We start from the raw sequence: 27,774 nt of genomic DNA, 5'->3' as shown, positions 1-27,774 counted from the left end.
TCATTCCGAACAAACACACACTTTACAGATCAGAGGTAAAAGATTTTATTATCCCATGGATTTTTCCTAAGAAGTAAGAGTCCTACCAGACAAAATATACAAAGCATCTTATGTTTTCTTTCTAGACAACTGCATTCTCATCCTATGAAACAGTGACCACATTAGTTCACCTTAAAGAACCAAGGTTTGTCCTTACAGCTGCGGGATTGCACGGAGTTAGCATATTCAATGACTAGTTAATTCATGCAGAATAAAAAGGAAGGGAAAAAGGTCTGTATGCTCACCTGAGTGCAAGCTTACGTTCCTAGAAATGAAGAGAAACGTGGGGCTTAAATTTACCAGTTTGTGGCACTTCCATTAAGCGAACCAATTCTCTGACCCACTTCTTGTCATCCACTCCACAATGAAAGGTTAGGGCTAGCAGTAAGTTATCATTGGAAAAACACAACACTAGAAAAGCAAATACCCCTCTGGCAGTGGGAAATTTCCTTACTAACCTGCATGAAGTGCACGTAATTCTTCATTTTACATCAAGCTTAAAGCAGAATGAAACCAAAGTGTCCTCCTTTACTCATTGAAACAATGTTTATAGTTGACCATGTTTTATATGAAAAAAAGAAATTCTCAGCCTCTAAGGACATACTAATTCCTATTGCATTACATGACCATTTTGAGATCCCGTTTTGTTTTCACATAATTAACTCCCAGTATTATTACTTAAAAGTTTTATTCTAAAATATATTCCCTTTTTTTGGTTCTGCTGAGTTAATGATTGTACTTGCACTTATTTTATCCTTCCTCTTCTAAAACAACAAGCTCATTTCAACAGATGGTGAACAAGTCCAGATTTGCTGGAAACCAATTAGCAAGAATGTGCCAAGTTGAAACTCACCCCATTCTTTCAAGCCAAAAAACTGCCTGCATTTCAAGAACCTAATTAGTTTTAACTATATTTACAGAACAGAGGGAAGAATATTTAATTACTCTGCAATTCTTCTGTCTGATGATCAATAGAAATGCAGTTTCGTTCACACAATTTCTCTGCAGTATATCGATCAGCTGAATCTTGCCTTGTATCAATATCTGTACTACAATGGTGCCTGCAGTTAATGTGATACATGGCTGGACTACAGTAATTACTATCAAAACAGCTTTCATCTGAGGAGTTATACAAGAATACACACTCTGTTAAAAAAAATGTAAATCTGCTTCCACACTTGCCAGTAACTACCAGTTCTGCTGCTGATACCACTTTGTATGTAGGCATGGCACCCTATCCGCACACAGATGGGATCTCAACAACTCAGGAAGACAGACCCCGTATGAACATAACTCATCTTCCCAAGCAAGGAAGGCTGGCCAGGACAGACACAAGGCTGGAGTAAACCACCTGGCTCCACTCACAGCCACAGCGTATAGATGGGACGTCAGTGGAGCTTTGGCACCTTGCATCAAAGATTCACCTCTTTATTTACTTGAGCAAAGTGACAGCAGATCTGCCCTGGATCCACAGCCGCTGCAACTGTGTGTTAAAGGGTACACAGCCTTGCACTTCACCCTCTGTTTTGTGGGCATGGAGCAGGGACATGCTGTGCTGTGCCATTCCCAGCCCACCTCATTGCCCCTTACCCTGGCCTCCTACCCACCCTGAACACCCATCAGGATACCCTGCATTGCTCAGTGGGTCATGCTGAGCCATGCCACATTCGGGAGGAGATGTGATGAGGGGTGAGTCCAGGAGCCAGTCATAAAAAAACCCTACATAGTGGTTGCTTTCAATGTTTGAAATCTGGTCTTCAGGGGGACAGCACAGAGCAAGCTGGGACCACCACAGCATGGTTTGGGCAGAAACCCTCCCTCTGCTGAGCTTTCTGAACCACCCTGTCTGTAGCCTCACATCTCTTCTTTTCTTAAGTGCATCTGGTTATGTATTTTTGGTCATTACATCAGCATCAAAATGGTAACCCTCCTCTTGTGCATACACCTTCTGTCCCGGTGCCAAGGCAGCCCCAAAGCACTGTACCAGCCTGAAATCGCTCAGCCAGGAAAAGAGTACCTATTTCCAGCACTCCTATTTCTCAGCCACCCCTTCAACCCCAAACCTGCTTCCAAAAGAGATTCCCACCCTGTGGTGTGGGAGAAGCTGCATCTACTCCCAGGTTATCTTCGGCCACTGTGTAAATTTAAGCCCAGCAAACGTCTCAGGTAGGTAGCAGGGAGAGAAGAGAATCCACTGTGAGGCCATAATAGGCCCAAGAGGTTAGAGCTGCACAAGCAGGGGAGTAAAAAAAGTAAGACAGATTACCATGTCTAAAGAGAGGGCTGAGAGCATGTGTGTGCACGTGTATGCAAGCAAAGCCAAGGAAGGTTACATCTGGAGAGTGGCTTCATGACTTTTTGCAGATAACAGTTTCAACCACAAAAGTGTTTTCAAAGTGACGAATATGATGACAGTTTCCAGCCTCGCGTCGACTGATACCTAGAAGTGATTGAAAGAGAGGAGAGGGGAAATTCAACAAATGATAATCTATAAGAGCTGCAGCAAGTGGGGAAGGAAAGCAGATGAGACACAACAGCGGAACACTGAAATGCAGCAACAACATAGCCCATATGAAAAGCAGCATAATCTGGTCTTTAGAAGAATAGCCATATTCTCTAGGCCATGGTCCTGCAGTAAGAGCTGTCATGAGCTGGGGGAGCCGCCTGGAAACCGCTGGTTTCAGCTGACAGCATCTCAGTGTTATCTCAGAGACCAGAAAGCCTCACGAAACCAGCAGAAGTCACAGGCTGGTGCTGAGCACAGCTCTGAATGCAGCCAAGGAGGGCTTAAAATCGCCACTCCTCTGGCATTTTGTATTTCTGCATGCACTGATCCTGCTATGGCCTCAGCCTCTCTGGGAAACAAGTAATGCTCCCCGTGCCCTTAAACTGCAAGACCTCAACTCTGGGCAGCTCTGCCAGGCAGCTACTCCCCTCTTACAGCAAACCCAGTGGTGCCCTGCTGACAACAGGACCATGCCAGGGCTCCAAAAGAGCAGCAGCCAGTGTGCCAGCAGCCCCCCACACAATTGTGCAGATCCTGTTGGGAAAGCAACCACGAACTACAGCCATGGTGACTTCTGCACCCAAATGCTCTCAGCGCCCTGCAGCTTCCCCAGAGATCCAAACCCAAACTGACTATAGGTTCATGTTTCAGGTGAGCCTTTAAGTACACCAGTATCTAAAAACAAATAAATACAAATACTGAAATTAAGGATATATAAGGTATATAAGATATATTAAGGTATATAAGATACATATTGCTGATTTTCATGAAATCATTCTAGGGTAGTCGAATGTTCTATCTTCACAACTTTCCCCATATTATTAGGAACTTTATTAAATAAAGGCAATTTGCAGATCTAATCTGCTCTGAATAGCTGCCACTGAAGCGGGTGTTTCCATTAGGAAAATTTTCCAAACCGCTCCCAACAGCATTGCTATTAGTTCAGCCTCATGAGCCCACATGTAAATGAATTGCTGGCTCCCCTAACCATTTTCTCAATGTTTCTATAGATGATAGAAACACAGCAGCCTGAACCCATTTGCAGCAGCAGCATCCCGTATTTGGGTTTAGATGAATTAGATGAGAAACACTTCAAGAGATCTCCTGTGTGCTTCCACCCACAGTGAAACCTCCCCTCTCGTCATGAAGAGGCCAGCACGGCTGTAACAGCAGAAATAATGCTTGTGATGTGGGGGCAAAGCGAGTTAGGACAGCTGAACACAGCAAGGCTCTTACGTCTCCTCGCACTCCTCCGCTTCAGCCTGTAAGTCTCCTTGCCGCTGCAGAGGCGGTAGATGAAGGAGCCGAGCTGCTCCATGTCACTGACATGCTCAGTCGCAATCATCTCCTCCTGGATTATGTATGTCTGAGGCAGGTATGTCCCTTTCTGAAACGACACAGTTTCCACCAAAATAAAGCACAAGTGGTGCCATGATCTCCTCCTTGAACAGAACTGTCTCACACAGAGCACCAAGAACACCCAAACTGCAGAAAATTCACTGTTTGAAGGCTCAAGCTCCACTTACCGAGGCCAGTTAACATGCTTCCCTGTCCTTGCAGTAAACTGTCTCATGCTACTAGCACAGGGCACACAAAACAAATTAGATCCAAGAATTGAATGTTCACATAGGGGATTGAGCCAACGTAGGATCAACCCTGTTATAAACTAACCCCAGTTTTAAAGGAGGGTGTGCGAAGCTGTAACTCTGAGAGCACAACAAACCCATCTGGAGAGGGATCAAGGCTCAACCAAAATGCCAGGAACTCCACTGAAAATGTGGATTTTACACTTACTTCAAAAGGCAAAAACCAAAAATGCCAGCCCTGCTCAGGTTCCAACAGTTTCCTGAGTTTTTCACATTTCCCCCTCCTCCTTGGTCCATTCAGCACAGCCACAGTGATCTCCTGTCCTTATAGCCCACAGGAACGGGGACTAGAGATGGACACCACATTCAGAAACACCGCCCTGCATGGTAGCGCTAGGCAGTCAGGGGAAAGAGAGCTCTCAGCACACTTGCATCACCCCAGCGACATCATTCAGTGACTCTGGGGCAGTGCAGGAAGGCAGCTCACGCCAGGGACTGAGCTGAGGCAAAGCAGCACACACGAGCTCCCTGCTGTTGGGGTGGAGGCTGCTGTGAAGACCAGGGTGATGAGTGGGCTGCCTGGTGAGGGGACATGGCAGAAAGTAACCAGGGGCTGGAAAAAATGGGGAGAGAGAAAATGGGGTACCTGGGAGCACCCTGGGGATGGAGGCCACCTCTTCCCCTGCAGGAAAGAGATCTGCTCGGCACTGAAGACTCTCTGCAAGCTGATCCCTGGATGCTCAGGGCATCTCGCAGCTGTCTGGGCACCACTGTGGCAATAAGCAGCTGTGTTACAAGGACACCTTGGGCTGGGGGGCACTTCTGAGCAGACTAGATGCTAACTAGGCTGTGAAGCAAAGACTCACTTCTGGCCCCTTTCGCTTAAGAAGAGACAAAGAAATAAAAGAACCAGCAGATCCTGGGTCCAATATAAATATAAACAAGGGGAAAAGCAAGCAACAACAGCACAATTTCAAATACCACCTCTTCAGTTTCCACCACAGGGCTGGTTATCTCCATAGAGATGTACCTGGAAACACGCTGTCTTAACTTAATGCCGTGCTGTTGGGCTGGCATAGCCTACTGGATCGATAAAGCTCTCCTCTAATGCTGGAGGACTAGACTATTAGTGGAAGTTTGTACTGCACTAACACAACAGTTCTGCAAGAAATTCAATTATTGATTCTCAGTGGGAGAGTGCAGGAGAGGGCATGCGATATGTGCAGTTACTGGCAGGAGCTATCATGTTAACACTCGGGGCTGGGGCTCAGGATTTGCCATATCCTTGAACTGTTGAGAGGGCTTAGAGAGACAGACACATGCACACAATCCAGTTTCTTCATTGTTTTAGATTTAAATAGCTGTGGCACCTGAAGTAGTCAGGAATAATCGCTCCTCCATCACAGGACTGTGCAACAAGGACAATACCTTCAATTCTCCACCAAGAGTTTTAAGAAAACTAAAGCTTTGAGCATTTTGTGTTCTGCATAAGGTGCAGATTGTCCATCATTTAACTGGGTCATCTCCAATCTCCTGCTGCTGCACAAGGGGAGCATCCCTCCATCCTTTTCTCTCAGATACTTATGCAGCCCTGTTCACTAAACTCTCACCTATACAGAATAAAGCCTGCAAGAAGGGGCAGAGCTGCCATTTACAGGCAAAAAAGTCAGACACAAGAGGCCTGGTAATGCATACACGGTGACAGCAGGGCCAAGACCTGAGCAGGGTCTGGCACAGCCATGCCCGCACACAGCAAGGATTGCAGAGCAGGCACAGGACACGTGACAGCCACACTGCAGTGGGGCACCTCAGCACCAGGCTGGCTGGGGAGAAAAGTGCAAAGGAGGCTCACTGACTCCCTGTGCTGCCACAGTCTGCTGGAGCAAACCGCTGGAGGTATTTACTGGACTAAGGTTTGGTCCTAGAAACAGGACTGAAACCACTGAACATCTTCAAAACTAAACTTTCAGCTGGAAATTAGTCTCACTCGTTAGGGACTTGACTGGATTCAGAGATGCAGGGAAGGCAAAAGTCTCCAAGTCCAAGGACCAATGCAGCATCCAAACAGGAGCACTTCTGAGCAGGGGGGCAAGTCATCAGGTGATGAAGGTCCCTGCAGCTGGAAGAAATATGCCCTCTCTGCCTGACACAGGCCACCAGCAAGGCCCTACCTGTGGACATTAAGATCACGGGTTCAGAGGCTAATTCAGCTGGGGAGGGACCTCAGGGCTTTACCCAGTCTAGTCTTGAAAACCTTTAAGGATTTCAAGGAGGCAACACAACTTCCACGGGCAACCTGTTTCACTGCTTCACTGTCCTCGTGGTGATAAACTTTTTCTGAGCTCAAGACCAAACTAAACACTTAAAAACAATGTCTCTAAGGTGCATGTTAAAACCTCCACAGACAGATTGGACGCTCACCCATCCCAATGATCAGAAAGTTATTTAAACCCATATCTGCTTTGTACTCCCTTTAAAGAATAAAACACATAAGACCATTTTAATTGTATTTTTATCCCCTTTTTAAATTCAATTTCTGATAAAGACAAAGCATCATTTTCATTGACTGTGAGTTTATATCTGTTATTTTAGGATGTGACCAGCATTCCCAATCTCTCAGGTTTTTTTCTGGGGCTCTGCTGTCAGGTTGTACAATCTTGCCTTTTCCATTTCCCTCTGCCCCAGGGCCTGGTCACCTGCCATGGTGAGAAGCTGTGGCTGGTTTGGAGCGAGTTGTAAGTAATGTGTGTTCTACCTCAGCAGGGTTCCCAGCGCATTTGCCAGACGGTCACAGTGCAAGAAATTGCGAGGACAGCTAGGAAACAAACTGGGAGTTTGACAAGGACTGGAGATCAGGCATCCCTCAAGGCACAACTTTTTGCCTCTGAGCTTAACCCCTACAAAGTTCATCATGCTGCATGTAGCAGCAAGTGAGCAAAGGGAATTTAAGAAAGAGGAAGAGTTAGATTGTTTGGGGTTTTTTTCTTTTCTTTTAAACAGACCATCACAGAAGGGAGTCAGAGACCCAGGCTCAGTGCTTTGCTTTACCTGCAAAAGACTGAGATAGATATGCACCTTCTGCAGTCTGGGTTTTTTTCCTGCTGCTAAGATTAAACAGCACTCTTTTAAGACGACTGTTTCCAGTCACTGCAATTGTGGTACAGGCTTCTGAAATGAACAAACCTGCTGGTACTAAACCCAATTAATGCCTGCTGTGAGCAAAACTGCATGAGCCCAAGTCCAGTGTTGCAACCTGCAACACTGTGGGGAGGGCAGCATAGATTCCACCCCCAAAGGGTGACAAAGCTCTGCAAATGGCAAACTGCAGCAGTAACCAAGGCAAGAGTGGAAGGAGGGACATTTTTCTTTTTTTCCTTGATTCCTACTATCAGTAAAAACCAGAGGGAAGGAATCTGCTGCTTCTCTGTGTCACCCTGGTCAGCCTGATCCAACATGCCAGTGCTACTGTGCTGCCTGCAAAATTAATATTTCAGCTAAACCCCCTGAAGCCCTCGCTCTACGTGAAGGCTCAGCTCTGTCAGGGCCAAGGCTTACTTCCACAGACACAGCAGTTTTGGTTTCCCATGAGCTTCTAGCTGGCACTCAGGAGCCAACTAAAGAAAAGCATGCAAAATAAACAGGATTGCAGCTGTACCTTCACATTAACCAGCAGCTCCCACAGGTTGCGAGGTGGCATCACAATAGTGGTGTTCAGCTCGATAACGTAGCACTTATCCAGCGTTATGTCATGATAAGCTGTCAGACCCTGCACTCCAAGCAGAGAAATTTAGGAATTGAGCTCTTTGCAGTGAAACGTGGCTGGGAAGATGGGTGAAAAGAGGAAATTCAGGGAAGACAGGAAATTGCTTTAAGCAACAAACTTGTCCAAGGACCTCCCTACCAAGCAAGATGAGCAGGTTGGAAAATCTCAGAGAGGGCCTTAGGAAGGAGGACAGCTCAGTAACAAGATCATCGTAGACATATGTGACGTGAGCACCATGCTGGTGCACCCCAGCTCAGTCCCGTGCTACGCCCCCAAAGGCCCCAAGAGCTCCTTACTCGCTGGAAATCGTGGATGATATCCGCAGGGTCGCTCCCGCCAAACTGGGGCACTGGGACATTGATTTGCTCGTAGTTCTCCTCAATGTAAATCTTGACATCTTCGTGCAACTCCAGCTGCCCTTTGAATGGCGAATACAGCGAGTCTTCATAAAGGACGCCGCAGTGAAACACGCTCTCGCGGGGCAGCTGCAGGGACGAGATCCAGGTGGAGGTACAACACTCATACACCCCACACCCCATTAACAGCTACAGCAAACATGGGAAGAAATGTACCCGTACTGTGTAAAAAAACTCTTTTCAAACAGATGCTTGAATATATTTCAAGATCAGTCTTTTTACCAGAAAATGTTCTTGATGAAGATATAGTGAAAAACACCCTTGTGAAATGACCATGTCTCCCCTCCTGCTAGACTGGTCCAAAGGGAATAAAGGATTCCCTGTGGGATTTCATGAGGAGGAATTCAGAAAGGCAAACTGACTGCCTTAAATTTCATAACCAGGCTGTTCACATCCATCCATAGACATGGTTTCCAGTAACTGCATTTTTCTACATATGGCATATAGGCTTGGGGCAAGCAGAGCATCATTTCTAAAGGCACTTGTAGCTTGGATATGGAAAATGCACCAAAACAAAGCAGCTTCACCTCATGGCAAAACAGGAGCTGCTGCTCTCCAGGGCTCCAGAAGCAGAACGTATGGGCAACAGAGCTAACGCATGGTGAGAAATCAAGTTTGAGCACGAGGATCACAGGGACGAACTGCAGCCATTGGAGACTGAGACATAAAGGCCCTGCTCCCTTGGCCTCCAAAGCATCTCTGACCACGTTGAATGGGCTTTGCTGTGTAATTGGGTATGAGCTGTCATTTGGTATCACAGGCAGGCAGTTGGGGTGACAACAGGTGGCCCCAAATGGACCAGCGTGCATTTCCCAGTGCCGTTCAGCACACACCAAGGGCAGGTACTGACTGGTTGATGGACTGAATGCAGGCCATAACCCGGCTGACAACCTTCCTCAGTGTCGGCAGCTTCATCTCATAAGGAAGAGTATACACCAAAAGCCCTGCAACAGGGTGCCATCACACTATCACAGCGGTGTGGGGGAGGGTTGAGCAGCCCTACGGTTGTCACAGGGTTTCCAGATCAGGTATAAATGAGCTCGGGTGTAATGGGTTTGTGTGGTTCGGGGTTTTTTTTTGTCATCGGGGGAGGGGCGGCCGGGCCGGCTCCTGCTCGGAGCTGCTCGGAGCTCCCCCGGCTCCAAGCCGGAGCCGCCTCCGGCCCAGGCCGAGCCCGTCGGTGACGGCGGTAGCGCCTCTGGGAGAACACGGGGGGACCCCCCGGCGGAGCAGGGGAGGAGCGAGGATTCCTCCTCCCCCTGAGGAGGAAGGAGCGGCAGAGACCCGGTGTGGCGAGCCGACCCCGACCCCCATCCCCTGCTGCCCTGCGCCGCCGGGGGGAGGAGGCGGAGAGAACCGGGAGCGGAGCTGAGGCGGGAAGGAGGGAGGGCCGGGGGGAAGGTGTTCCGAGGGGCGGGTGCACTTCCCGGCGCCCTCGTTTTGCTTCGATCGGTAGCAAAGTAAATTGATCTTGTTTCTTCCCCGCGCTGGGCCTGTCTTTTGCCCGTGACCGTAAGCGGCGAGTGATCCCTCCCGGTCCTCATCTCGGCCCGCGAGCCTGCCTTTGGGTTTTCTCCTCACCCCGCCGGGGCCGGGGCGGGGGGGGCGAGTGAGCGAGCGGCTGCGTGGTGCTTTGTTACCGGGTGGGCTTAGACCACGACAAAGGGTAATAAAGCACTGATGTATCTTAAAACAAAGATTGCAAATTAATTTGAAAGCAAGAAAATTTATGAAGCAAGGGAGTGTATAAAAAGACTATACTGCCGAGTGGCTAAGTGTTGGCTGCAGAGACGAAGGCAGCCAGTGGTCTTGGGAGAACTCATTCACTAATAGCTGCTCTGCAGCAGAACGAAGGCTTCAGTGCAAATTGATGCTCTGGGGTTTCTTGGCAAAACACTCATCAAGCCACAGAGCTCAGCAGTTTCCTCCTTAAAAAGCAGCTCTGCCCCATCTCATTCCCTATGCTCTGAGTCACCACAATGCTGCCAGCCCAGCACCTCAGCTAGGCCAAGCTTTGCAAAGACTATGTGGAAGTAAAGGTGCTGAATGTAATGGACATCGAGGGCTCACCTTCCATACCATCTCCCACTTACTTTTCACTTCTCTGCTTGCTTTGTTAATAGCGGCACCTATTTTTGTGACACCTACAGAGTTTTGCTGTGCTATGGCCTAAAAAACCTACTGCAAAAAGCTGTTCCCTTGCCTGTACCTCCCTGCTCTCTCCAAGGCTTGCTCTCCCCTCACAATAAGCCATGCTTTCAGACTGCCCTACCCCTGACAGCAGTGACGTTGGGTTTAAAAGGTAGAACTGGCACGATATTTTTATGGAGTTAAAAAAAAAAAAAGTCAAAGCCACAAGGGAGGGCAAGAGGAGGGTTTCTAGAAGCCTTCCTAGCAGTCGGGATGGAGGTGAGCCTGAGCCCACCACTTAAGACATGCCTCGACTGCAGTGCCCAGAGGACTGGCTCCCAAGTTACCACAGTGCAAAGCAATAAAGAACAGCACCACCTCTTTCAAAGGTTGAAGCGGCTTGTCTGGCTGCTCCAGCTGAAGAGCCAGCAGTCCTTCCCGACTCGCCCCTACCTGGGTGATGAAGAAGTATCTGTACACATACATCGATGCAAAGACCAAGCCCAGGAGCAGTACAAGGAGACCCATGGTCAGGTAGCACACCCCGCTGAGCGATGACCTCCTGCCCTGCACCGTGGGAGCTGGCTCCTCCTGCGAGACAAAAACAAGAGTATCTGCCAGCTGTCACTGCAAGGGATCAGAAAATCAACTATATTTTATGCAAAGGCTGCGCACAGGTTTGTGGTGCGCGACTGAAGAAGGCAGGCACTGTCCTGAGAAGTTACTTCACATCTGACAGCATGAATAAAACACTTCTTGTGCATTTTGCTCTCCCACCCCCCCCAAATATATGTTTTTATATATATATAAAAAATATATTTTTAAAAAAGAAAATGTGTGTGTTAACATACATACATATATGTATACTCTGCTTCCCACCAACTGCTCAGAACAAAGTCAAGCTTTGTTTCAGTGGGCAGTAAGGAGCGACTGAAAAAAGGGAAATCAGGAACTAACAGTTCCTGGCTACTGAATGTAACAGCATTTATGTATTTATACTCAAAAATTTTTGCTGAAATGCTGCCACTCTAGCAGAATTTTTCAGGGGAAATTTTTGAGGTGGAAATTACTGGTCTCAGAGAGATACCTCATGGCTGTGCTGGGGTGAGCCTACCCAAACAACTGTGTTGATCTCAACTTCATTTTCAAGAAGATTCCCACATACCTTCCAGGAATATGGTCAGAGCATCAAAAGAAAACATACTCGCCGTTTTTGAGCACTGCCCAATCTCTATAGACAGTAGCCAGCTCACCTCGTTACAGCCCTCAAAAAGGAGGGCAGTGCAAAGGCAGGCTTACCTCCAGGGGACCACTCATCCCAGCCTACGATGTTCTTGGTTTTACTACAAAAATAACCCTCCAAAATGTTAAGCAGGAGGATGTAAGGCCTTTCAGAAGCAGATGAAAGAAGCCGGTTCAGAGATGCCCCAGTTTCCACACAGGAGAGCTGAAAGCTGCCCTCAGTTGAGCAGGCAGGCAGGGGAGAGAGGCGCCAGGGAGGACTCCCGCAGATTAACTCCCTCTGTGCAGTACGTGATCAGACGTGTTTGATTAGAAAGACACTCTCCACAGCTAGTCAGAGACCAGTATGAACTGGAGGAACAGTTTTAAAAGCAAACAACAGCCTCTCATTTCTAAGATTCATCACTTTTTAAAGAGATGTTTCTCCAGGGTAACATGGCCAAAACCTGCAGGGTGGTGCAGGTGCTGAAGGCCCAAGGGGAAATGACCCTGGGTCCCTGCCACCCTCTGGTGGCATGTGATCAGCTCTGCCCAGCAGAGCTGGCAGCAAACACCTCTCCCCTTTCCCTGCCATGGAGCCGCCCTCGAGAGAGCAGCAGTTCAGTCCCAGGCTTGGAGGTATCAGGTCGCTCCTGCCCTGAGACTAGAGCACCCCAGCATCCCTGGGGCACCCATGGGGAGCCCACCAGGCAGGGATCCCCTCCACCTTCCCGGCACCTGAGCTCCATTGAGGTACAGAACAGGGGCAGAGCCAGGGTCCTGCAACCCCTCTGCTACCTGCTCCACACCCAGCCAACGTGGACTGCTCTAGCCATTGACTTTTTCTTTTCTAGCCACATACAGACTGATAATTGCAAAGACCAAATTGCTTTGGGAGAGCTACAATTCCAGCACACCTCCAGGAGAAACTAATCTATATTTATTTCTCCTTCATCCCAGCTGTTGAAAGATCCGCAGCACCTCTGTTCACCGCCAGCTCCCTACACTGAAGGATCAGTGTAACCAGTTTGTTGCTGCTCCTCCAGCAAATAAAGGGATGAGCAAACTGAAGAATACCACATTTTAAGTTCACTTCCAATCTTTCCCTGTCTCTCCTCCTGCAGACGAGGGGCAGCAACTGTGACAAGCCACAACAAAAAAAAAAATAAAGTCACATTACTAGAGGAAGTTTAAAGGCTCTCTGACATGAACTGGTAGGACAGGAGAGTCATGCTGCATGTCAAGTGTTTCACAAAAACAGATTTCCCCAGATACATGTCATCAGAGTGCAGACAGTGGGGGTGAAGAGGAACGAAAAGACCTCCTGCTACTGACACTGAAGCATGGCTGAGAAAATGTTTAATGCTCCACAAGCGAATTACATCCGAAAGGTGCCAGGTTCCCATGATGGATAATGCACTGCTTGCTTCCTCAGTGAGCTGCAAGTGCTAACTTTGTGGAAAGCTTGGGGAGAGGGTTCAGAAGGACATAGCAACTCAAAGAGGAAAACAAATACTCCCAGTAAAAAGAAAAACTGTGTTTGAAGAATGGTAGGGAGGGGCAAATAAGCCCTTGCTGGTTTGCTATTTGCTAAAGCAGCTCTGTGCTCTTTGCACAGCCAAAGACACAGTGAGACATCCCACCTCTCACTGCCAAAGGATATGAGTTCGGCTCCCTACAAAGCATTCAACGGCTTCAGGAAAAACGCCTGCATTTTACATCTTGGGAGAAGGCAGGGGAAGCAAAGGAGAGCTTTGCCCTGGGAGAAGTTAAAAAACACCAGGAAAAATGAAAAAAACCCTCAAATTCTGAGCGGGGAAAGAAAAACTCAGCAGCAACCATTCTGATGGAGCGGGGATTAAGGCAGTGAGGTTAAAAATGCTGCCAGGCAGGCCAAGGGGAACAATTAACCACAGTCCTGCAAAATATTGCATAAAAATCACCTGCGCAAACCATCACTAAAATATGCATCTCCATCCCCCCAGCCCAGCAGACTGAAAGGCCATCAGCCTTTGGCACTATGAATGAATTACAATTTAAAAGCAACTACATGCCAGTTGGCACCTCGGCTTCAGGCTGGAGGCATTCTCAGTGCCGACAGCCTGTGGACAGTGCAGTGCGCAACCTGCTTTAGCAGCATTTCACCCAGGATAACAAATCTTCACCAGGCTGGAAAAATCCAAGAAGCTTCTTCCACAGGCTGCTGCACCACTCATGCCACAATGTACCTCCTTCCCACAGGACCGCCACTCCCTGCAGTAGAAATATGGGTATTTTAAAAAATGGGCAATCCATTGCAGCTGATTTCCATCTGTTCTTGCCATAGGAACACCTGGCTCCCCAGCAAGGGAGCAGTTTTCCCCTAAGCTAACCTTATCATAAAGAGAACCAGGCGGTCCCAGCAGCAAGCTGCAGGAAAGCCATCCGTGCCAGAAAGACACCAGGACAAACCAGCAAACCAAGCCATGCACCACGCTCATGCCGCATGGCAGACTCTGCAGATTTGGCAGCATTGCTGGTCTCCATGAATTTTGATGGTGGGGAAAAGAATTAAACTCGGCAGCAGGGTTCTCCTGAAGAGCAGATCACACACACCTTCGAGACATGCATTTCCACTGAGGACAAAAAATCAAAATATTAACACACAAAAATGCTCTACATTCACCAGATGTTTAACAATATTCCGTAAGAATTCATTAACCAGATACTCTTCTTGCAACAAGCCATCCTACTAATTCTCTGCCTCAAACAACTATGGGGTTTTTTGGCCAAGAGAAATGGCAAAAGTTGGTGTCAAAACCATACCTGGGCAGAGGCAGGGACAGGTATTTCAGTTCAGCAAATAGGCTTTCCTTTTGTTATCATTTTAAACATGATATTCCAACAGATGGGCATATTTTACACAAAAATCAACATAAGGTCCTTCCTCCTCTCTCTGGGCGGTGCAGAGGACGAGCACTCATTTGCTTCTCCATGAACAAACAGATAGAAAAGTAACAGCAGTGGAAGAAGAGCATGATGTCCCATGGTCCAGGCGCTATGGATGTACACAGAAGGAGGATGCACAGACAGATCCACAGCTCTGTGGAGTATCCTTCTGCGATTTCAGGGCAGGAAAACCCTGCCCCTCCATGCGATGATCCTTTCTTTGCTCCATATTTCTTGGCACCACCACATGCTCCAGCGCCAGTGCAGGCAGCGGAAGCCACCACTGTGCTGACCCTATAGAAAGGGCTGGGCTGGCTCCCTTTCCACTGGGAAAACTGAAAGAAGCCGTGGGCAGAGCTCCTTCCCCTGCACAACCTGAGGGGAAGGCACAGCTCACTCTTCCTCTGCGTGGGCGATGGGGGAAAGCAACCATCTCTCAAGAAGAGTGCCTGTGCATCTTGGTTTTCCGCCAGGCATTGTCCTGCTAATACTTCATCCCACTGGGTGAGAGACAGAGGGAGCTCCAGCGTGCAAGCCTGGATAACCAGACATGCTGACTCGGCTCCAGTTTGCAGGCACGATTGCTTCACAGACACTCAGCCCAGTGCCTGGCAGCAGACAAGATACTGGAATATAAAAAGGAATTCCTTTCCTTGGATAAAACAGGCTCTTCACTACGCTTCAGCGCCCTGCCTGCTTGCGGGGCTGGCACTGGAGCAGAGCACAGCCGGCAGATACCTAGATGGGAGAGGATGAAGTTATGATACAGACCATTTGGTAGAGGAGGCTTGAAATTAGCCTGAGGGGGGAGAAAAAGTCCTAATTCAGTCTGTGCGGATTTTCTTCAGAATTTCAGGTCTTGCTGAGGACATGATGAAAATGGCTGGTGTCCTGTTATCCCTATTTGTTACTGAATGGCTAAGGAACATCTCTACTACAAGGGGCTGGGGGACAAAAGCCTGGCTGTGCTTTACAGGTACAATGTCCGGCCCATAGCATGGAAATCAAGTCCAAAGGTCAGAGTAAGACAGAGCAGGGAAACCATCAACGCCTGCCAAGCACTGCCAAGGGCACCTACTGCTGAGCAAACCCTCCTGGCTTCACGGCACTGAGCCTTTGGACACACAAAACTAGTAGGAACTGCTAGCAAGAACCACACCCAGTGACATGCTGCCTTTGATATTTCTCATGAATACAGTACAGGGTTACGAAAAACGGATATTTGATTCTATCGCTTCTTCATCACCAATGTCTTCCTGAAGATTACAGAAGTGAGGAAATTAAAGGTGTCATATCATGCCTTGTTCTCTCCCGAGCTGCATACCGCCTTGGCAGAGATGGGCTCAGCTCACACCCTTTTCCTGCTTCTTCAGCTTTGGAAACAGCTGAGTTCTCCGCAAACCACTTTTCCTGCATTTCTGAAACACACAGGTTTGAAATCTTTCATTTTAGGTGTAGCAGGGCCTGACAAACAGGAGACAAAGCTCGGCAAGTGTCTAAATATACACCCCCAACAGGCAAAGAAGCTTGGGGCGACTAAAAATAGCAGATATGATTTTGATGACTGACAAGTGAGGAGAGAAATGCGATGCAGAGTAAATACTCAAAGGGACATGGTTTGGAGATGAGTGCTGTCTGAAAGGCAGCAAAATATGTCATCGCTCTCTGGGAGGTTGCTTGTTTCAAGGGAGCAGCAGCCTGAGCTCTCAATGTAGAAGATGTACTGACGTAACTACAGACACTGCCACAGGCAGCCACGGCTTCTTCAAAGGATGCAGGCTCGAAACCTAAGAAACCCACATCAGAAAATCTAACTTACCTTGCCGTTTACTCATTTCTGGTAACTAAAGGCCAATATAGACTACGGGAAAAGAAAAAAAATCAGTTCAAAGTCTCTACTTCCAGCACATCAAGTCCCATATTCACAGTCAAAATCAGTTACTGCTTTACAAAACTTAAGGACTTGCAATAGCAGCATCTCCATTGACTTCAGATGGAAAAACCCCACAGCTGACTGCTGGAAAACTGCATTGCTGCCGCAGTGGGTCTAAGCTGGTACAGACTGACCTCTCCTCTGATGTGGTGAGCTTGGCTTTGAGTGTCACCTCTCGGGAAAGCAACCCCCATGTCCTCACCAGCACACGCTGCTCTTCCTGCACGTGAAGCAAAGCCCTCTCATCCAGCCACCCCACAGACAGCATCCCTACTGCCTGCAGGTGCTGGGCACTGCCAGCACCTACTGCTGCTGCTCTGTATGAGAAAAAGCACTGGAGAGTTTGTGGGATAAATTGTAGGGCAAGGAGATCCAGATCTGCCTCCCAGAGACAACCACTCCTGTATTTAGGCATTCAGACCCAGGGGAGCTCAGTGGTGAAGAGCCCCCAGGGATGGCCAGAGCAAGCAGGGGGGGCCAGCCAGGGTTCAAGACTGGAGCACTTGCCAAGCTAGAGCTCTGGAGAAGGAAACTGAGAGACTATGCACAGGGAAAAGGCAGACGAAGGAAGACAAGACGGGGGAGAGGAATGGAGAGAGATAAATCATCGCAGCAAAGGCAGTTCATCCTTGCATCCACCAAAGCATCTCCCATGCTCCAAAAAAGGCTCCTCTGCCACATGAACAAAAAAGGAGTCCTGTCCTCAAGAGCAGTTACACTTGGAGGGAGGAAAGGGAGTGAAATGAGGAGAAATACCAAGTGACACCAAGGGGGGAACAGTGCCTGGGCCATCGCCCTGGCAGAGAGTCACAGGGGTCAGTGCTCAGCACTAGCAATGAGAGGCCTCTGAACAAGCCCATCACCTGGAAGGAGAGTCCTTCCAGGCTGAAGAGCATTTCTAATGCTTTAGGTCAGAAAAGGAAATAATGTGTGCATGCCTGGGGAGGGGAGAGAGAGATACACACACACACATATATATGGCATACAGTTTCTGAGGCAAGTGAACTCCCTGCACACTGTACTTGAGCAGTGCTTGTGCAGGGCACACAGCAGCATTTCCACAGAGAACACAGCTGATGGCTTTTGGACTCAAAGATGCCTGGAAGCCAAAAAAAAAAAAAAAAAAAAAAAAGAAGGCATGTAATTAAGAGACTATCACAGCCGAAGGCAAAAAGGTTGCAATAAATTAATCTAATCACATCTTTAAACGACACCACAGCACGTGACTAGCAATAAAGCCACCTGCCTCAGGAGTCCCTTCGCAGCACTGGAAATTAGAATATCAAAAACAACCACTGGCTAATTAAAACCCCCAGCTTTGTTGCTATATGACAAAGACAGCAGGATGTTAAAAACACAGCCTAGCATATGGGAGCTCCTAAGCGCTCAGTGATCATATTTTCCTTCTCCCCTGTCAGCAAGAGAGATATAAACCCCCACTCTTTTCTCCTTTTTCCATCCTCTTCTGGAACTAAGGGGCTGTTTCTCCTCCCTCTTTGCACAGGGTTGAGGAATTCATTTCCATATTTTTTTATTTTATTTTTTTGGCAGAGGCACAACAACTGCCAGCTGGAGTTTTTCCAGCCTCCCTCTCCTCTTTCCCAGGAGTAAAACCATTCACAGCATTAGCAGAACCAACAAAGCCCCCTGTAAAAATACAGCTATTCTTACCAGGCACACAGCTAAAGCCCCGAGTGTCACGCTGAACAGGCAGGCAGAGAGAAAATAAACAGCTGTGATAAAGAGGCAAAAAATGTCCCAACCTGGGTGTTTAACAGCCTGACTGCCAAAATACAGAGTCTGATAAATGGCCTGATTTCCAGATATCAACAGGAACTGCACCCACTCAGTGTGACAATGGGGAAGATCAGTCCCTGCCCCCGGGGCAGCTCCACCACCACAGCTAAAAGGCTCTGGAGCACCTGGGCAGACATCACCTGGGAGAAGGAAGGAATCAGAACAGCCAAGTGAAGGCCAGGGGTTTTCTGCAACCCTGAAGTGGGAGGTAGCATTAAAAGAATAGGAATTTTCCCCAGCAGAAGAATGAAGGTTAAACTTTGGCACTGGGTCTCAAAACCTATCTAGAGCAATTAAAGACAAAAAGGCAGCTCAAGCAAGAGTGAAGCACAGCAGCTGCTCTGGGAATAGGGGAAGCTCGTAAATTGAGGGGTTGGCAAAGTTAAAGAGAGACTTGATTCAAAGGTAAAGACATACGCAGGTGGGCAGACACCTGACTCCTTAAAAGACCTTTGACCAATGCCAAAAATATTCAAGAACATTGATAAACTAAGGCAAGGAAATGCCAACAGCTTTCAGCTTGTTCTTCGTGTAGCTGAGTCTTCCTTCTCCTCCCAGGTGAAGAGAAGCTGCTAACAGCTGCCCACAAAAAGAGTCTGCTTCCTTCCACCTTCACATGTGGCTTGGGAAGAAGCAAGCCACAAGGCTGACTGCCCACCAAAGTGACAAGCTGTCCTGTGGCAGGAAAGTGGGACCATGTGCTCAGGAAGGAGCTGGACAGACTTCCCTTCCGACAGCCACATGCTCACTTTTTCCTGGACTAAAATTGTACAATTGCTCCAACAGAAAACAAACATACCTACCAACCTGTGCAAGAGGCCCAGGGAATCCTGGGCACAAGCCAAGAGCTAGTGACAGATTTTTGCAAAAGGTGTGAAGGATCAGGTGCTGTCTCAACATATTTGAAAGCAGAAAACATGACAGGGAAAAGACCTCCACACACACCAAAAGGTTTCACATGATTTCACCTGAAGTGGTTCACCATCAGTGACAGCTTTGGATCCTAATGAAGCACAAGAGCAGAGCAACAGTTGAGCAGAGGACTCACTTGAACACCACCACTGGGCTATAACCACTGCTTCCCTGCAGGAAGGTCCATGTCCAGATAGTTTTGGGGTCCACACAAACGTACAATTTAAAACGACAGCACCCACCTCTGAGCTTCTACAGTCAGGCAGGCAGAGATGGTCAAGAGCAAATTAGCCATTTTGGATGTCACCTAAGGCAAGCCAAGCACTGCTGATCTGGTTGTGGCCAATTAAGCCATCGCTGTCCCACCTCACTCTTTCACTAGAGGCGACTGATTCTCAAAAGGCTGGTAGAAAGGAGGACACAGCCATACCCAAGACACTTACAAGCTGGAACAGCCAGGGTACTGCCTTCTGCTGGCTCTGCAGAGGAGAGGGGGCATCAGAGCTGTAAACCCATACTGTTCACTTGAAGCAGAGGGGTCAGAGTCCAGCGTTTCCTGGAGTTCAAGCTGAAGCATCTTAACAAGGAACCAGATTTCAGGCTACAACATTTGCCTGTTCCCTGAAAACCAGGACTTACACAGTGTCACACCACAAAATGAAGTCACTGCTCCCTTTCAGAACACTGACTGATTATCTCTTCTCCCAGCAGCAGCGTAGGAAAACCCTGACAGTCAGTCCTACACTCGAAAATTCACCACAAAGAAACAGTGTCTAGTTTAACAACAGCAAGAGAGAGGAGGCAAATTTACCCTTCTCTGCTTTGTTGCTCAAACTGATTTCAATGGTAGGGCATGGCAGCAAGGAAGACAACTCTGCAATGCAAGTACAGAGGGATGAGTTAAAAAAAACCAAAACCCCTCAACACTGTCCTCCCTCAAATGGTAACACTGGCATTAAAAAAAGAACAAAATCCCCACGCCTAGGTTCCCACACATCACCTTGGAAGAAAATATCCATCCAGAAACGAAAATGCCTTTTCCATCTCCTGTAAACCCAATAATGAGCAAAGATTTGGTAGCACAAAAGTAGGAATTGCAAAACTGCACACAAGGACAACTCATCCTCCCCAGATGCTCCAGCTCTCCAGACCTGGAAGCAGTGCTCTGCTGTGCAGGAGCTCCCCTCCTCTGAGCAGCCATAGACACAACACCTGCCAGGCCACCTCCTCCCGAACCGCCACGCCAGCAGCACGCTGCAACGACAGGGTCGAAACCAGCCTTCTGCGTATCACTGCACAGCACAGGGCTTCTTACAGCAGAGCAAGGATGTATTAATACATGCAGTGTATGCAGCAAAGCTTCCACCTCATACTTACGTTTGGTTCATTTTCACCCTTTAAAGGTGCTTCTTTTTAAAGATATTTCTTGGTTTTCTGTGTTTTGCCAAAGAAATTGCTGCGCCCAAAGGGGGTAAACGCAGCAGGTTCTTCCCACGTAGAGAGCACCTACATGCAAAGCTGCGTTGGCTTCAGCTCTCCCCCAGCTTTGGGAAAATGCACACCTCTAGACAGACATTTCAAGTTTCTCCATCTCCAGCTCTTCAGTCTACATCTCTTTCATCAGTGAGCTCCATGTTTCCAAATTCAGTCACATTTATAACATTTTTGCTAGAAACAGTCATTCCCTCTCCTAATCGCCCCACCAGTTTTAGCCAGATCCTTTGTCATGCTCAGCTAGAATATCAAATATTCATGTCCAGAGTCCAGTAAGATACTCAAGTCTAGTATTTCGCTAGAGCGGATCCTGTAAGGGTCCGGAGATGTGTTTTTCCAATTCAGTCCTTTTCCTCTGCTTCCAAGGCATCCGCAAACCACAGAGGACTGAGAACCAGTGGCAACGCTTCTTTTTAAGCTGATGACTCCATACAGGACACGAAAAGAAGTCATCACTTCAGCCCACATGGATATGGGAAGGTTGGGCAAAGGCCAGGAAAAACCTTCTGTTACAGGAGGCAGCTTCTTCAAATTAATATCTACCATGTTTAGGTCACTAAATCAAGACCTCAACATGGTGAAAATACCCGCCACTCAGGAGCATCAAGCCTGGACTCAAGCCAGCAAACACGTCAATGAGCATAAACAATCCACATCACTCCCAGCTAGTTTTTCTCTTTCTCTCTGGATTTACAGCTTGCTTTGTGAAAAAGCCTCTTTAAAAGACTTTTCCTCACATCCCCTTCCCTCGCCATCTGTCTTCCACCTCACAGCATCCTGCAAGGAAGTCAGTCACAAAACCCAGCCCTTCATTGGCACAGCAGCTTCTACCAAGCTGGTGTGATTCCACTTTACAGGGCTGGCAGAGATGCCTGCATGGCCAGCAAGAGCCACTGCTTCTCCACCTGCCCCATGTGCTGGAGCCCAGCTCTGGAGCATCACCGCTCATGATGCACCGGTGCCTCTGGGAAGACCAGAAGCAGCATTGCTGCCTGTCCTGCTCTGATCTGCTGCCACCTCCCATGAAGCACATGTCCTCTTGGGCTTGTTCAGGTGGATGCAAAGCAGTCACGGCTCACATGCTTGTCTGAGTGCAAGAAAAGGCAGGGGAGTGGGAGCACAGCAACACCCCCAGCAGCAAGACACTATCTGTCTGCTAAGAGCTCTGCATCCATAGTGGACCTGCTCCTCACTGGGGAGTTTCACAGTGGCAGTCACAGGAAAGAGAGCTTCCCGGGCACCAGAGAGGCAGCCGCCCGCCCAGGCAATACGCTCCCCAAGGGTTTCAGGGCTTTCCCCTGCTATTTCTGTACAAACAGGGCAACAGCGCTCAGTGCAGGAGCTGCTGCTGGCTGCCCAGGGAGCGGCAGCCCTGCAGCCAGGAGGCTGAGGCACCCCACCAGATGGTCGTGCTGAGGTGCAGCCTACAAAGAGACCACACAGAGACAGAAGGGTTGGATGGATCCAGCGCCGGACAGCAAGCAGCTCCTTGTTGGAAGCCTTTCCATATGACCAGGAAGGACGTGATCCAAAGCCCACCGCAAGGAAGAGTCTTGTCAAGTCTTGGGGAACGCGGACGAGATGAAAGGCACGAAACCAAAGCCTGGTATTACCGCAACCAACCCACAGAAGAACATCAGTCACACCCACAGGACACCATTGTATGCATCCTGGAAAGCCCCTCACAGCCCCCAGGCCTACGACCCACTGCCAAGGTGTTTCCAGCAGGCTTGCCAGGCCTGCAGGTATGGAGAGAGCTCTCCCAGTCCTCCTGCTTCATCCATAAAGCCCTTCTCTCCCACCAGCCAGACCTAGCAGTCACAGCCTGAGCAGCCATCACCCTCCCTTCAACGTTCATCCTTCTGGCAAGCCGAAGACGAACACGATCGCACACGCTGTCTCAGCACAGCCTTTCCCAGATGCAGGACAACAGGTTTTGCTTTCTGCTTCCTCCACCAACAGGTTTCTGTGAAAGCAACCTCCAGTGCACACAGATGTCTTCCCATCATGCACAAACCATCCCGGTCTCCACGAACACCTTGTCTGCACTGCAGCATTTGCTGTAAGGTCCAATTCACCCCAGGCCAGCAGGGAGGAGTGTCTAGCAGAGCCCTTGGCCAGGGCAGCTGAGCAGCCAGTCTCTGCTACGTACAGAGCAAGGGGGATGAGAGGTGCCTCTTCCCTCCAATACTTATCATTTACACCTCGTGAAGCAGAAGATTTTAATGAAACCCCTTCTCCTCTGGCTCTCGCGCTGTCTCTGTAGAATAACTAGCTGCAAGTATTAGAGGGGTTTACAAGGAATCGACCAAAAAAAGAACCCAAACCAAATTTTGACTGGAGAGCTCCAGCCACCAGTTTTACTTGATTCCTGTGGATTTCAACGTCCATCACAAATGCAAGGAGCATATTTCCCAGCACAGTTAAAGACACAGCTTATGTATTTATTTCCATTTCAGACTGTAAATCTGGAGTTCAATTAAAACTCACTGAATACTAGTTTGCATCTGAGAAAATATTTTCCAACGAACACAACAAATTATTTTACTGATTGAACCTCAAACTGCCTTCTGCTTGAGGCTGCTACATCCTCCCAGCTCCTACTAATGACAACAAGATTGTTTCTTTTATAAGCCCTTAAAATGTTGCCATTGCTTCAAAATTACGTGGATTTTTCTGACAAGAGTTCAAACTGCATATTCTTTCCAATTCAAACTGAGCTGCACAGGGGAGAAACAAGGCTCAGCACATGTGAGCTTGCTATCAGGACTCCTCACCTACTACTTTTCAGGACACATTAGCATCACAGACATCTTCCTGCCTGCCACATCTTTGCATTCACGGAGCACCTGCCAAAATTCACAGGCTGCGGAAGCCGCCGCTGAATCATTTCCCAGCTCTGGCTCCTATCACTGGGATTGAAATTGTGAGATCAAAGAGGAAAGGAATGCAGAGCATCTTGTTTGCATGTCACCAATGCCATTTTGCTGCGAGGCAGCTAGAGAAAGACACACACAGACAAGAATTATTGGCAGCAGGAGAGAGAGCACGGCAAGAAAGCCTGGCTACAGAAAGACCAACCCCACAAGTTGGGTGTTTTACAAAGCAGCACACTCCCGCGGTCCAGCTAAGTACAAACTACACCAAAGAATCCAGTGTCACAGATGCCCTGAAAAACGGCATCAGGAAAAGGCCACCTTCTTGTCAGTGGACATGCTGCTCCCTGGACACCCTCATGCTGCACTGACTCACCCCAACCTGTTCCTGCCCTTCTGTGACAGGTCTTATGCTGATTTTCTTACATGTCTATCCGCTGGAATTAAGAGACTGTTGAAGAGTCTTTGTTCTAAATTCATGTTTTTAAGTTCCTCTGTAGTTCACATGGGCTTAAAAGAACAACATTGTGCCCCCCACGAGTCAGAGAGAGGCCCAAGGCAACATAAAGAACCTAAAATTTATTATTTGCTACCTAAGCCAATTTCATTCATCTGGCAGGACCTGAATCAGAATAATTTTGATTGCTGAGATCTGGCAGCACTAATGATGGAAATAAGCTTCTATCACTTTTATTTTTTATTATTTTTTAAACCCTTTTTCTCACAGTGCTCGTGAGAAGGAGCTGGATCCTGCCCAAGCTCATGCAGGATCAGCAGAACAACCGACTTCCTAGCTGCGGAAAGCTGATTTAAAGGCAGCATGAGCTGGAAGTCCAGTGTGATAGTCAGCTTTCAGGGTTGAATATCAAAGGTGGGAAGAAACCTGCCACCTTCTTTTGTTCATAATTAGGAAAGATGAAGTCTAGAAATCACTGAGAGATCACAGCTGGCCACATTCCCCCATTACAGGTTTCTATACAGCTCCTAAGTGTTAAAGTAATAGATGCAATCATGACAGACAGAGCACATTCAGACACTGACAGCACAACTGAGAGCTGCAAGCACATCTCTGTTCATGATGTGAGAGATCATTACAGTATAAGCAACTCCCTGAACTGTCTGCAGAACTGAGCAATCTCCTGAAGCCCCTACTGCAGAGCAACTCTCCAGGGCAGGTAATTCCCACTCGCTTGGTAAGACACATGAGGAGGGACACTCTGCACTGCTGCAGGAACGGAGCAAAACCACAGCTCCTCCATAGTTTTTTGAGTCAGGGAGATACTAGGGTTCATCAAATGGCCAAACTGCACGCACAGTCTGAGGCATTTATGAGGAATACAGAACTGCTATTTAAGTCTCCTGCTCTGAGACAGAAGCACTGTAACAAGGCAGACTTGATGCTGTGGGTCAGGCCCACCTCTCTGGACAAGACCCTCCCACTACACAGTGTGGTATTTACCCCAGCAGGTCCACCCTCACAGAGGAGCCTGCAAGCAGGGGGTTCTCTAGCACAAGAGACTTCAGAAACACTCAACTCCTGGTCAAACACAACAGTGTCCCTTTCACCTTCCCCTCCTCGAGAGGGGCACCAGCCATACCACCACTGCTTCATGCCCAGCACCACCTGCCAGTGCCTGCCCGTGACTCAAGCCGTCTGGATGGGACTCGACATAACTCTACCCCAAGGCCCCAGCCATGCTCTGCATCTGCTAGGGATGCCCCAACGCCTTCATTCACCTCACGCCTGGCAGGATCCCAACCTCTGCAGGCATGTGCACTCATTCCCCTCCGATACCCATCACCCAAAGCCAGCAGAGCAATTCAACTTCAGCATGTCAACTCCCATCTTGAAAACTGCAAAGCACCTAGAGAGCTGTGCGTGCTCTTATCTCCTTGCTTCTCATCTTGCTCCAGCACCAGCCGTTTTGTTCCTCTCGCCTCTTCTCCATGCCAACCCTAAGCCTCCAGAGATGTTAGAATTTGAAATCTACCTACGAATGATCTATCCCAAATGACATTCCCCCAGGCAAAACCACCTAGACCAAAGGGATGAGTTCTGACGCCACTTGTCCACGCTGGCCATTTACTTTAGTGCCTAAGGATGGCGGCTCCCCGTAATGGCGCAACTCCCCTGCCCCATCGCCTCCCTGCTTCTCCAAACTTCAGATGCCTTCGCACCCTCTAGGACGTGAACTGACATCCATCAAACCGGACGCTTTTATCTTTCCCCGGGCGCCTCTCCGAACAGGAGGGAGCTCCGAGCTGACACCCGACCCCGCGCACGCACCTTCCTGCTCTCATCAGCTCTAACTTCGCAGAAAAGGGAGAAGACCCGGCGCAAAGAGGGCTGTCACCGGCGGCCCCCACGGGGCCGGCTCGCACAGCCCGGGCCGCGGCGGCCGCCCGCCCGTCCCCGCCCGCCCCGCACTCACGGCGCCCGGGGGCAGCAGCACGGTGCCCGCCGCCCCATCGCCCCCCGCCTTCTCCTTCTCCTTCTCCGGCTTGAGGGCCGCCGGCGGCTGCTGGACGCCGATCTTCACCATGGCCCCGCGCCGCCGCCGCCGCCCGCGCCGCCGCCGCCGCCCGCGGCACCGGCACCGCCCCGGGGAGGGGCCGCCGCCGCCGCCCCCGCCCCCGGCAGACCCCCGGGGCGCTCCGCCGCCCCGCTTCCCCCGCCCGCCGCCCGTGGGACCGGGGAGGGGGCTGTCCCCCCAACCCGCCCCCGCGCAGGGCTGTGAAGGCAAACGGGGGTTTGCAACCACCGGGGCACCAGCGGGTGCCGGGGGGGTGCCGAATGCAGCACCGTCCGAGTCTCGGGCGATAAAGGCGTCCTCGGGGATCCGCCCGCCGACAGCGCCCGCGGCTGCTTCCCGGTCTGAGCCGAAAGCCGTTCCTCCCCCCACCAGCCACCGCCAGGTCCTGCTTTAACACAGCTTTCGGCTGCAGGTCTCGAGCCCTTCCGCAGGTGTAGGGTACGGAGGGTGCAGCGGCAGCCCCAGGAAGCCCTGGCTGTCGGCGGTGCTACATTTTCAGTACTGCAAGTGGCACTGCTGAGATGGGGTCAGCCAACGTTAGAGAACAAAGCAAAACAAAACTAACAACCCACCAAGCCTGAAGACGCATCAGCCTGGAGCAGATGCACACAGAGAGCAGAGGTTACTCTGGGGAAAGCTGGGGAAAACCCAGCTGCTGTTCGTTTCAAGGCCTGAGACCAGAATCTGTAGAGGAACGGAGAGCGTTCAGGTGGTCTCTCCCTCAGGATCAGCTCTGGGCAGCAGAACAGATGGATTACCTTCATCATAGGGACAATGATCTAGAAAAAGCCCTTCCTGACAGAAGCTGAGTGTGGCATGCAGGAGAGAGTTTGGGGGGGTTGCTTTTGTGCATCTTGTGCCATCGGATGCTGGCTGGGGAGCAGCAGGGAGCAGAGCTGCCTGCGAGGGGCTGCAGATACGAAGGCTCTCTGAACGGCAGGAACAGCAGGGCATTACCTGGCTGTACGCAGGATTCACTGAAGCATTTGCACAGCAAGGAGTAAGGAACACATGTTGACAGTTTTGTTAAGGTAACAAAATGGAAAAAAAACTATTAACAAAACCCTCTCTGCCAGCCTCTGGGTAGTAAGGAAAGTAGCAAACTGGCAGTGGAGAAACACAGCAATACCCTTACATTGATTTGGTCCACTTAAACATAGTATTTATTTATAATAAAGGCGTTATGAGCATTTTCTTTCAATCCAGAAGGAGTCATTATGTACTGAGTGCTTTACATCATGTTATGAACTAACCCATTGATAAATTAGTGCTAAATTTTATTTGCAAAAAGGCATCTTTGGCAGGGATTCAACGTTGACTCACAACAATTGCTCATAGCGCTGACTTGCCATTGTTCAATATTTAGAGACGCTCAGTCCACCTGGCAGCCTGCCGCGTGGGTAAAAGTTACACTGAGATTGCAACTTTTATCTCACACAGAGATAAGGGGCAGCATTTCCAAAACAGCCCCTAATTTTAGGAGCTCAAACTGAGACAAGATGGTCCCGAGTTTCTCGCATCAGGAGTGTTCACAGCCAGATCAAAACATCTCACACTCAACATGCAAAATGAAGAGACACCATCAGGATCTTCCGTAACAAAAGCTATAAGGCAATTGTTAACTACTCTAATAATGTCT

General features: G+C 49.0%; 1 protein-coding gene across 1 annotated transcript; it reads right to left on the bottom strand.

Moving 5' to 3' along the window:
- Positions 1–29: 29 nt before the first annotated feature.
- Positions 30–26,213, bottom strand: ITM2C (integral membrane protein 2C). Its single transcript, XM_030028962.1, has 6 exons — positions 26,034–26,213; positions 10,894–11,031; positions 8,191–8,379; positions 7,787–7,897; positions 3,782–3,932; positions 30–2,479 (listed from the first exon to the last, which is right to left on the bottom strand). Exons 1-6 carry the CDS (start codon positions 26,142–26,144, stop codon positions 2,388–2,390), a joined length of 792 nt encoding a protein of 263 aa, XP_029884822.1. The 5' UTR covers positions 26,145–26,213; the 3' UTR covers positions 30–2,387.
- Between the last annotated feature and the right edge of the window lie 1,561 nt (positions 26,214–27,774).

This window comes from Aquila chrysaetos, chromosome 10 (assembly GCF_900496995.4).
Source record: "Aquila chrysaetos chrysaetos chromosome 10, bAquChr1.4, whole genome shotgun sequence".
NCBI classification, from domain to species: Eukaryota; Metazoa; Chordata; class Aves; order Accipitriformes; family Accipitridae; genus Aquila; species Aquila chrysaetos.
This window is presented reverse-complemented; position numbering and strand designations above follow the sequence as displayed.

Excerpts from the sequence above, each read along its gene's own strand:
- ITM2C (XM_030028962.1), bottom strand. The coding sequence starts at position 26,144 with ATGGTGAAGATCGGCGTCCAGCAGCCGCCGGCGGCCCTCAAGCCGGAG. Across the intron at positions 11,032-26,033 it reads TGCTGCTGCCCCCGGGCGCC|GAGGAGCCAGCTCCCACGGT; the intron begins GTGAGTGCGGGG and ends TTTGTCTCGCAG. Across the intron at positions 8,380-10,893 it reads GATACTTCTTCATCACCCAG|CTGCCCCGCGAGAGCGTGTT; the intron begins GTAGGGGCGAGT and ends TCGTCCCTGCAG.